Source organism: Hyla sarda, chromosome 7 (genome assembly GCF_029499605.1).
Source record: "Hyla sarda isolate aHylSar1 chromosome 7, aHylSar1.hap1, whole genome shotgun sequence".
NCBI lineage: Eukaryota > Metazoa > Chordata > Amphibia > Anura > Hylidae > Hyla > Hyla sarda.
The window spans coordinates 190,640,276-190,653,064 of NC_079195.1; the positions used below are offsets into that span (position 1 = coordinate 190,640,276).

The window sequence follows — 12,789 nt, forward strand, 5'->3', positions numbered from 1 at the left end:
GAAGGGGTAATGAACTTTTATTTTTACACTTTTTTTTTTAGCCTCCATAGGGGGCTATAACATGCAATCTACTGATTGTATACACTGATCAGTGCTATGCCACAGCATAGCATTGATCAGTGTTGCCGGTGCTCTGCTGCTCCTGCCTGCTGAGGCAGGCATGAAGCAATAGATCGCCGATCGGACGACGGAGAGGCGATTTTGTCGTGATAGTCCCGATCAGCTCCGCTGAGCTTCCGGGATTCTTTCACTTTCGTTTTAGATCGCGGCGTCTAAAGGGTTAATGCCATGCATCGTCCCGATCGTCCTGGCTGCCTGTAGAAACTGGGATCCACCAGGTATAACCCGTTCTCCGCTGGTGAGAACAGTTTAAACATGGTAAACGCAAGCAGGGCGTACAGGTGTGCCCTGAGTTCTTAAGGGGTTGAAGACATAGGTTGTGTTATTGATGTTGATACAGTTCTAAAATCACCATCACAACCACTAAAGCATTGATGCCCAACCTTAGGCTCCCCAGCTGTTGCAAGACTACAACTCCCAGCATGCCCCACCAGCCAAATGTTGTATGGGACATTATAGGATAATGCATAGTGCCCATAAGAATGATAAGAGAGTCAATTTCCTTACAGCCTAGTGCTAAAATAGTCTATAGATTAAACAGTGTTTCCCAATCAGGGTGCCTTGAGCTGTTGGAAAACTACAACTCCGAGCATGCCCGGACAGCCGAAGGCTATATGAAACATTATAAGATTGTGCATACAGCACATAAAAATGATAAGAGAGTCCATATCCTTACAAGTCTATAGATTAAAACAGTGTTTCCCAACCAGGGTGCCTTCAGATTAATTAAAGGCTGTCCGGGCATGCTGGGAGTTGTAGTTCCGCAACAACTTGAGGCAACCTGTTTGGTAAACACTGGATTAGAATTTAAAGACATAGGTTATGTTATTGATATTGATACAGTTCTAAAATCACCATCACAACTACTAAAGCATTGATGCATTGATGCCCAACCTCCCCAGCTGTTCCAAAAACTACAACTTCCAGCATGCCCGGACAGCCAAAGGCTGTATGAAACATTAGAGGATTGTGCATAGAGCACATAAGAATGATAAGATAATTTATTTCTTTACAGCCTAGTCCTAAAATAAAGTCTATATATTAAAACAGTGTTTCCTAAACAGGGTGCCTTCAGATGTTGCAAAACTAAAGGCTGTCTGGGCATGCTGGGAGTTGTAGTTTTGCCACACCTGGAGGCCGTCCGTTTGGGAAACACTGGCGGCCTCCAGGTGTTGGGCATCACTGCTTTAGTGGCTGTGATGGTGTATTAAAACCAGTAACTTAACCTATGTCTCCAAATTCTAATTCAGTGTCTCCCAACCAGTGTGCGTCCAGCTGTTGCAAAACTACAACTCCCAGCATGCCCGGACAGCCTTTCAATAACACAACATAGGTTGTGATTTTAAAACTGATACAGTTCTAAAATCACCCTCACAACCACTAATCACCCTGCCCAACCTTAGGCTCCCCAACTGTTACAAAACTACAACTCCCAGCATGCCCGGATAGCCAAATGCTGGATGAAACATTATAGGATAATGCAAAGTGTCCAGTCTAGTCCTAAAATAGTCTATAGATCAAAACATCCCATAGATTAGAACAGTGTTTCGCAATCAGGGTGCCTTGAGCTGTTGGAAACGACAACTCCCAGCATGCCCAGATAGCCAAAGGCTTTATAAAACATTATAGGATTGTGCATAAAGCACAAAAAAAAAAATAATAATTATAAGAGAGTCCATATCCTTACAGCCTAGTCCTAAAAAAGTCTATAGATTAAAACAGTGTTCCCCAAACAGGTGCCTTCAAATGTTGCAAAACTAAAGGCTGTCCAGGCATGCTGGGAGTTGTAGTTCTGCAACACCTGGAGGCAGCCTGTTTCAGAATCACTGGATTAGAATTTCAAGACATTGGTTATGTTATTGATATTGACACCGTTCTAAAATCACAACCACTAAAGCATTGATGCCCAACCTTAGGCTCCCCAGCTGTGGCAAAACTACAACTCCCAGCATGCCCCGACAGCCAGAGGCTGTATTAAACATTATAGGATTGTTCATAGTGAGTGCCCATAAGAATGATAAGAGTCCATTTCCTTACAGCCTAGCCCCAAAATAGTCTATTGATTAAAACAGTGCTTCTCAATCAAGGCGCGCTGAGCTGTTGCAAAACTACAACTCCCAGCATGCCCCGACAGCCAGAGGCTGTATGAAACATTATAGGATTGTGCGTAGTGCCCATAAGAATGATAAGAGTCCATTTCCTTACAGCCTGGTCCCAAAATAGTCTATTGATTAAAACAGTGTTTCCCAATCAAGGTGCCCTGAGCTGTTGCAGAACTACAACTCCCAGCATGCCCCGACAGCCAGAGGCTGTATGAAACATTATAGGATTGTGCATAGTGCCCATAAGAATGATAAGAGTCCATTTCCTTACAGCCTGGTCCCAAAATAGTCTATTGATTAAAACAGTGTTTCCCAATCAAGGTGCCCTGAGCTGTTGCAAAACTACCACTCCCTGCATGCCCGGACAGCCTTCGGCTGTCCGGGCATGCTGGGAGTGGTAGTTTTGCAACAGCTGGAGGCACACTGTTGGGAAACACTGGATTAGAATTTGGAGACATAGGTTAAGTTACTGGTTTTAATACACCATCACAACCACTAAAGCAGTGATGCCCAACCTAAGACTCTTCAGTTGCAAAACCACAACTCCCAGCATGCTTGAAGTTGTAGTTTTGCAACAGCTGGAGAGCCACCGATTGCTGATCCCCGCTCTAAGGAGAGAGTTTCTGGGTCGGTGCCCTGCAGTGCAGCCTCCCTATTCCATACCCAGGGTGATCTGCTGTCCATGGTGCTGAAGTGCGCTCTGAAGCACTGCACGTCGCTTCTCTTTCCACCTGTTGGCAAGCAAAGGCTTTAATGCAGACAGAGGACGATTTGTCATGGCTGCTGGAATTGAAATCATTGCATGGTATCACTGTAGCATTGCACATAGAGAAAGATGTCTGAGCATCAGGGTTTTAATAATTCATCATTGCGATAGAAAGAAGTGGGGGCTGCGCAGCACCCATAGCACCCCCCTCCTTATCCCCCACCACCCTTTCAGAACAAGGTGAACTTCTACTCTATACAATATTAGGGGAAGGGGGGTCGGGGGAGAGACTTTCCCAATTCATTATCAGGGCATCAGACTGGACTAGAACCCTTTGCATGTCTACCAAACCATTCCTAAAATGTATCAGACTCCATTACAAAGTGTTAAATGTCAAGCTTCAGGTCAACGGACAATGCAAGCCCCCCCCCCCCCCCCCCCCAATACCCACGCAAGTATCTTGGCCTTACCTGTAGTGGACCTCTCATAGACATTGCAGCAGAGATATTAAAACTGGGCATTAACCCATACCTGCCCAGAGAGCAGAAATCCCACATTTCCACAACACCTAATAAAGGATATGGCCAGTCGATGAGCTTCTTAGCATATTTCCTAATGATGTTGTCTTCTCCAAAGATGAATAATGACCTGTTCACTGTGAAGCAATTCTGCCGGACAGGGATGGGGTTATATAAAGCCATGGTCCTTGCCCTTTGGGCTTTGGATTGCTTGAAAGCTGCCTGGGTCCCCATTTGGGCAGCTGGGGACCCTTGGAGAGTCTTGCTCCTTTCTGATCCTCCATCTCCGGACCCCAATCTCCCAGCCACCGCCTCTCCAAAACGAGCCATCCTGGAAGTTAAAAGAAAAGACAACAGATGAAAGCTTGACCCTTCCAGATGAAGAGAATGAGCCAGATGATGATGATGGTCAATAGCCAGCAACAATACAATACTCACTCTGTATGGGAGATGTGTCTATATGTAAATCCCCCAGCCTTTAGAATTTAGAATCCAAGGAAATGTGTCTTGCAGCCCACGACGGCTGCTGATGCTACAAAGGATTGTATAGATCTAGTAGCCAACTGGTTAATCAGCCTGTAGACCCTCTATATCACATACTAAAGGGGCACTGCACCTTGGAAACAGTGCACACATGCAGATCTGAGATTATCATTGTAGTTCAGAAGCAACAAGATTCTATTCACAGAAGGACACGTCCCAAAGCCCAAGGGGGGCAGGCGATGCTGGAGTAACAGATCTCATCACGTGTAGCTAAAACCAAATACACAACTGCACCCCCCACCTAAAAATATAAGAAACCCCTCACCAGGTGCCCCAGCATGGCACCAAAGAAGTGAAGGGGGAGGAAAGGCAGGTAGCACTGCAGCACAGAGATCTGATGGGAACTTCCTGACAATGAACCTGGATTGTACTGACAGTCACATGCAGGGATGGAGTGCACAAAGGAGGAGAGGGAAATGTTACACACAGGGACACACCAGAGACACTGGGCAGCCTTGGGTGGGGGAAATAAGACACAATGAAATCACTTTCCAGCCAGGCAACAAATAAAAAGGAGAAAAGCAACAGCACATGCCATGGAAGTCAACCAATGAGACCCTGGAAGGAGAGGCACAAACCCTGCATTCAATCTGGAGACCCTCTCTGGATCCTACCGTGCAGAGCTGAAGTGGGTTGGAAGTATTCACATGTAGATCCGCTGCTCCCAAAACGCCTCTGATTCACACATAGCATTGTATACACACACACTTCCTCATGGAGACAGTATAGGACATGCATATACCCCACCCCCTACACTTTCATCTAGCCCAGTGATTCTCAACCAGTGTACCTCCAGCTGTTGCAAAATGACAACTCCCATCATTTCACAAAAACCCTTATTTATAATTTGTTGTATGAAGGTATTGAACTCCAGTTGGGCTCTTAGATTCTTAGTATACATACATTTCAATACAATAGAAACACCTGTAGCTTATAGAAAGATATTATACATGAATGTTATGTTTATATATTAATCTTCTATTCGAAAAGAAATGTATCACCATCTTGTGTTATATATAGAAAGACAATTATTAATCGTGCATGCTCATTATGATGTGATCTATCTATCTCATATCTATCTATCTCATATCTATATATCTCATATCTATATATCTATCTATCAATCTATCTCATATCTATCCATCTCATAACTATATAACTCATATCTATGTCATATCTATCTCATATCTCTCTCTCCATCTCATAGCTATCTATCTCATATCTATCTATCTCATATCTCTCTCTCCATCTCATAGCTATCTATCTCATATCTATCTATCTCATATCTCTCTCTCCATCTCATAGCTATCTATCTATCTATCTCATATCTATAATCTATATATCTCATATCTATCTCTCTATCAATCAATCTATCCCATATATATCTATCTCATATCTATATAACTCATATCTATCTCATATCTCTCTCTCCATCTCATAGCTATCTATCTCATAGCTATCTATCTCATATCTATCTATCTATCTCATATCTATCTATCTCATATCTGTCATATCTATCTATCTCGTATCTCTCTCTCCATCTCATATCTATCTATCTATCTATCTATCTATCTATCTCATATATTTCTATCTATCTATCTATCTCATATTTATCTATCTCATATCTATCTATCTATCTATCTCATATCTATCTATCTATCTATCTATCTATCTCTCATATCTATCTATCTCATATCTGTCTATCTATCTCATATCTGTCTATCTATCACATATCTATCTATCTCACATCTAGCTATCTAGCTCATATCTAGATATATGTGTGTATATATATGTATATATATATATATATGTGTATATATATATATATATATATATATATATATGTTCATATACATCATATCTTATCTATCTCATATCTAGATATATGTGTGTATATATATATATATATATATATATATATATGTTTATATACATCATATCTTATCTATCTCATATCTATATATCTATCATCTATGATCTATTTCCTTATACAGTCATTGATCTACATTTAATCTTATCTATCTCTCTAGTCATCTATCTATATCATTATCTATTGATATATTCTTTAAAATCTCTGCTTACTATCTATTTCTATCTATCTATTTATCTATCTAAAAGTCCCAAAAAAAAAAAAAAAGCAGCACTTCAAATAATCCAGAAAATGAAGAATAGTAGGTGCCCGTAGTTATAGGGACCTTGTTTAAGTTTTCTTGACTTAATAAAACAAAGAAAGGACCGCAGCACTCAGCTTCAATGCCAATAAAAGGGGTTTATTCCATCCCCAGGAGGACAGATAAGGTGCAACGTTTCAGTGGTCTCTCAGCACCATCCTCAGACATCAGGAGAGACCACTGAAACGTTGCACCTTATCTGTCTTCCTGGGGATGGAATAAACCCCTTTTATTGGCATTGAAGCTGAGTGCTGCGGTCCTTCCTTTGTTTTATCCATCTTTATATCTATCTCTATCTATATCATATCATTAAATCATGTTTTTATTATATTTTATATATCTGATTCTGTGGCAGATTTGAAAATGTAATTAGTTTTCTTCCGTTTTCACTGAACTCTCTGCTAAATCAGTGAGTTGTGATTTCCATGCAGCCCTATGGAGACACACAGATGACCCAATGTGATATCATGATGTCCCCGCTTTATAATCCCATTATCCCAAGCTATATCTAACTGTATAACCATGATGTGCACATTCCTGTAGAAAACAGCAAAGGAAATGCCCACTAGCTGCATGAGGTCAGATACAGTATATGGGACTGGTAAATAAACCTATACTCCATTACTGATGAGCGGCAGGGGCCATATTCAAATTTGCAATATTTCGTGAATATATGAATGAATATTCGTCCTATGTTTGCGAAATTCGCATTTGCTATGTTCGTTCTCTTTTTTTCCCCATGGGAAAATTCATAATGAAATTTGCATAGTGCACATGCACTATATTGTGAATATTCGCAAAATCGCGAAGTGACGATATTTGCGGTAAAAATTCATATTTTGAATATTCGCGCTCACCACTATACTTCATCAGGTAAATAACACTGAGATAAAACTGAAGTTCGGGGTAGAGTTTCCAGTATCCGTGCTCCAATACCACTTGTAGACAGCAGAGGGTGACACCAGTTATCTACACTCCTGTCAGTCAGAATAAGGGCTGGACATGTGTGCCCCCATAAAGGAGATGAAGAAGAAGAAAAATAACTGTGCTTCTCAGAACGCTGGCTGTATTGGCTGTATAGATTTTCTAAAATATTTTAGATTTTTTTAATTATTGGACATTATTCGGCACGGGAGAACCTTGTTAGAGAAACAATCCAGATATCTCGGGAAGGTCTGGCAACACATAGGCAAGAAATACAGCTCCATTTTGTACTGCCCTCCTGTCTTTTAGGACAGCTGATACAAGGCTTCCATTCCATTCACTCCCTTTTGTGTCATTCTAAGAGATCACTGCAGGAGAAGAAGTTAATGTGATCAGCCTCTAATAAGATGATTACATTTGGCTTCCTGTTAGTAGGAACAGACCTGCTATAAGCCAGGAGGTTCTTAGAGATGCACAACAACAGTGGAGTATAAAGGCAAAAACGTATATGCTATGGACAATAGGGATTAAAGGGGTAGTCCAGTGGTGAAAAACGTATCCCCTATCCTATGGATAGGGGATAAGTTTGAGATCGCGGGGGTCCGACCGCTGGGGCCCCCTGCGATCTCTCTGTACCGGGGCCAGGCTCTCCGGCCAGATAGCGGGTGTCGACCCCCGCACGAAGCGGTGGCCGACACGCCCCCTCAATACATCTCTATGGCAGAGCCGGAGATTGACGAAGGCCATAGAGTTGTATTGAGGGGGCGTGTCGGCCGCCGCTTCGTGCGGAGGTCGACACACCCCTTTCCCGCGGGCTGTTGGGGCTCCGTAGGATAGGGGATAAGTTGTTCACCACTGGGTTCACCACTGGACTACTCCTTTAACAGGAGAACACAGACACTATGGATGGATATCAAGAGAATCAGCACAGAGGGCACGTGGTGTGAACAGGCCCCAAGACAACTCGACCACCAAGGACTGGGCAGCATTATAGCGGTCTACACTGTAGTAGTGTTAGCGCAACACTTCTCTAAAAGGAGATGTTGTACAGTGGTCCCTCAAGTTACAATATTAATTGGTTCCAGGATGACCATTGTATGTTGAAACCATTGTATGTTGAGACCATAACTCTATGGAAACCTGGTAATTGGTTCTAAAGGCACCAAAATGTCATCCAAAAATAGGAAAAAGTGAGGATCAAAGAAAAATAAGTAGATAAAAATAATATAGATAAAGCAAATCCTTACATATAAAAGTAAGAAAGATCTGCTGGGAGCTGTAATCACTGTCTATGTCAGTGTTTTCCAACCAGGGAGCCGCCAGCTGTTGCAAAACTACAACTCCCAGCATGCCCGGACAGCCTTTGGCTGTCCGGGCATGCTGGGAGTTGTAGTTTTGCAACAGCTGGGAGTTTTAGTTTTGCAACAGCTGGGGGCACCCTGCTTGGGAAGCACTGGTCTATGTAGAGGACTGGAGCTTCTTTGGGGTCCTGTACAGTACATGCAATGTCCTAAAAAAGTAACATGGAGTCGCCCTCACCTGGTGTCCAAAGGAGCAGCTAATCCTGGCCCTAAGAGTCGTACAAAACATGTAATACCTCCCTGTACTGTAGGGGGCACTACCAGACACCAGTCAGTGCATACACTTCAGTAATACAGGAGTTTTATCAGTGAATGCCCATTTTGATTGGTCAGTTCATTGACACATTTCACAGATCTGGACTGTCCGTAGCATTGTATGTTGAGTCTGGTTTCAACTTACAATGGTCCAGAAAAGACCATTGTATGTTGAAACTATTGTATGTTGAGGCCATTGTAAGTTGAGGGATCACTGTATACTAAATGTGTTTAACAATTTATAGATGCCCTCAGCAGCATTGCCATAGGCAAACTAAGCCAGTGACACTAGTATACTACAGAGAGAAAACAACATGACAATACCCTGTCAATGTATAAAAGCAAAGCTGAGAATACATGTAACATTATTAGGTATTATGTAAATAAAACAATACATCTCATAAGCAGAACATTTCTGCTGTCTGCTGCCCAAGAGAGTTCGAGCTTTTCACATATTCCTTCTTCTAAATAACAAAATGATACTAACAAAAAGAAAAAATATTAAGGTTGTATGAGATTAGAAAACGGTGTCTGCTTAATTCCAGATAGAGCCCAGTATTGTGCAAGGGCTGAGTGTAGAATTGCAGCTTAAAGGGGTACTCCACTGAAAAACATATATTTTTTTAAATCAACTGGTGCCAGAAAGTTAAACAGATTTGTAAATTACTTCTATTTCAAAATCTCAACCCTTCCAGTACTTATCAGCTGCTGTATTTTCCAGAGGAAGTTCTTTTCCTTTATTTCCTTTCTGTCTGATCACAGTGCTCTCTGCTGACACCTCTGTCCATTTTTTGAACTTTCCAGAGCAGAAAAATATCCCCATAGCAAGCCTCTCCTGCTCCAGACAGTTCCTGAAATGGATAGAGGTGTCAGCAGAAAGCACTGTGGTCAGACAGAAAGGAAATTAAAAAAGAAAAGAACTTCCTGTGGAGCAAACAGCAGCTGATAAGTACTGGAAGGGTTACGATTTTTAAAAAGAAGTAATTTACAAATCTGTTTAACTTTCTGGCACCAGTTGATTTAAAAAAAAAAATGTTTTTTAGGGAAGTACCCCTTTAAGGTTAGATTCACACTGTCAGTGCACCCGTTAGTCATATCCGCTATCATCCCGCAGAAAACAGGAAAAGACATATAGCTGATGGGCTGATTTGTGTATGTGTGTATGTGGGTGTTTACTATTAACCAACTTTTTTGTAATGTGTATGGCGTCACTTGGGTTCAAATCCCACTAAGGGCAACAATAAATAAAGTGTTATTATTATTATAATGTCAGCAGAGAGAACTGTGCTCGTGATGTCATCAGAGAGCATTCCAAAAAGAATACTTCCTCTGTAGTATTCAGCAGCTAATAAGTACAGGAAGGATTAAGATTTTTTTAATAGAAGTAATTTACAAATATGTTTAACTTTCTGCCACCAGTTGATTTAAAAGAAAAAAGGTTTTCACTGGAGTACCCCTTTAAAAAGAAATGCTTCCACATACAATCCCAGTGGAAAGGATGTTTTGGGTACATGGGGGCTCATAGCTGCATTTAGAATATGCCACATGGGCTTTCCCAGTGCATATGTCAAATGTGTACTTTGATCACAACGTGGACCCAAGATTGCAAAAAAGAAAAATGTTTTGGTGTTATAAAACATATGCACAAACCATAACTACCTTATTAAGGTGGTGAGTACGCTAAAAATCTTTTTAGCTGAAAGATATAATAAGTGTTGTATCTCACCATAGTGCTGATTTATACTATTCAGTACTGCTATATATTGTCCTCCATGCTGCAACTACTTCTGAGAATATAGAGGTATAAGGGAGACATAGAGATTAGGCTCAACCCACTAGTTTAGGTAATGAAAATTAGAAATGAAGCCTGCAGAAGGGAAAACTAGTGAAAAAATGACACAAAGTTATATATATCATGTCAGCAATATGACAACTTATCATTTAACTTTTGTTGGATGGGTAGTGGTTATTTGAGCTATAGATTTTATGTCTAGAGAAAAAAATTTTTGTTCAGTTCTTAAAAAATGAAAAAAAAAAGATATGTTTATTATAAAAAAAAAAAATAAACAATTATGGGAGGTAATGGAGTTTTCTATGGGAAGTAATGGAGGTGCCTTCTTTAATTTTAGATCTTTTGATCTTTGTTGCTTATTGTGCTGCAAAAAGACATCATTTTGAAGCAGTTGAGACCTATAACATTTTAGGATTAAAGGGGTACTCCGGTGGAAAACATTTTTTTTTTATTTTTTCAAATCAACTGGTGCCAGAAAGTTAAATAGGATTGCAAATTAACTATATTAAAAAATCTTAATCCTTCCAGTACTTATCAGCTGTTGTATACTACAGAGGAAGTTGTATAGTTCTTTTCTGTCTGACCCTAGTGCTCTCTGCTGACACTTCTGTCCATGTCAGAAACTGTCTGGAGCAGGAGAGGTTTGCTGTGGGGATATCGTCTGCTCTGGACAGTTCCTGACATGGACAGAGGTGACAGCAGAGAATACTGTGGTCAGACAGAAAATAACAACTCAATAACGTTCTCTGTAGTATACAGCAGCTGATAAGTACTGGAAGGATTAAGATTTTTTTAATAGAAGTAATTTACAAATTTGTTTAAACTTTCTGGAGCCAGTTGAGGTGAAAAATATTGTTTTCCACCGGTGTACCCTTTTAAGTACTTTACATCATTCAGTTTCCTTCAAATGTTTACGTAATTAGAATTGTTGCACCCGCCTGCAAAGAGGGCAGCCCTTGTGTTAGTTTTAGGTTTACTGGAGTTACTGATAAGCCATTAGAAATGGTACCATTACAGATAGCAATTCCAGATAGCATTACATGTAAAACAATTCCTAAAATCGGCATTTTAGGTAAGATGAGATACTTCACAAGCCTTTTGTTACATTTCATACATGTTTATGACTAGTTGCCTTCAGTAAACTACTTATGGATTTCTGTCACTATCTATAAGGGTAGTGAAAGGTATTATGTATTTGCTGAAGGTCTGTGATCCCAATTAGAGATGAGCGAACTTACAGTAAATTTGATTCGTCACGAACTTCTCGGCTCGGCAGTTGATGTCTTATCCTGCATAAATTAGTTCAGCTTTTAGGTGCTCACGTGGGCTGGAAAAGGTGGATACAGTCCTAGGAGACTCTCTCCTAGGACTGTATCCATCTTTACCAGCCCTCCGGAGCACCTGAAAGCTGAACTAATTTATGCAGGATAAGTCATCAACTGCCGAGCCGAGAAGTTCGTGACGAATCGAATTTACTGTAAGTTCGCTCATCTCTAATCCCAATAGAAAGCCTCTGTAATGGCAGCAGTCACCAAAAGATGATATTGGGCCACCACCTGCCTAATACGTTGAGACACAAAGTCTTGTACTGTCTTCTGTAAAATGCCAACCACTGCTCAAGGCATATGAAGAACAGCTACAGACCTATACAAACAAGGGAAGAAAGAGGATACCTTCATAGCTATCCATGGTTACCAGGATTCAATTGATCTCTTGTTTGGACAATTTAATATTCATGCACAGATTTCCGATGTTAGGAGCTCATACAAGAAATAGAAGCTTCATTATCTGAGAAGACTGAATAAATGTAGAAGTCTATTTTACCCCTTCCTTTCTGTGGCACGATGCAGTAAATGGTTTAATTATAGACAGATAGGGAGATTTATCAAAACCTGTGCAGAGGAAGAGTGGTGCAGTTGCCCATAGCAACCAATCAGGTTGCTTCTTTCATTTTCCACAGGCCTCTTTAGAGGCCTGTGGAAAATGAAAGAAGCAATCTGATTGGTTGCTATGGGCAACTGCACCACTCTTCCTCTGCACAGGTTTTGATAAATCTCTCCCAGAGACCCTATAAAGATCCAATCTATAATGACCAGGGCTTACTGACCCTATGACCCCGCTGAACTCTGAACCCAATGATATGGCAGTAAAGCAACAGCACGCAGTCCTACAGAAAACCTTCCTTTGTTACTGGGTTCTACGAGAGCGAGAGGGTCCTTTGTTATTTTAACCCAATAATTTCCAGAATAGAATCATTTTATTCCACACATCTGTATTATGCAGCAGTATCTTTTATG

The 12,789-nt window shown here is 40.8% G+C and overlaps 1 protein-coding gene across 1 annotated transcript in view; it reads right to left on the minus strand.

The window, feature by feature from the left end:
- CACNA1E (calcium voltage-gated channel subunit alpha1 E) overlaps window positions 1-12,789 on the minus strand; it is an 877,957-nt gene that overhangs the window by 464,565 nt on the left and 400,603 nt on the right. The window contains exon 3 of the mRNA XM_056531933.1: window positions 3,511-3,777. Within this exon, the coding sequence (XP_056387908.1) occupies window positions 3,511-3,777 (267 nt within the window). The remainder of the gene's footprint in view (window positions 1-3,510; window positions 3,778-12,789) is intronic.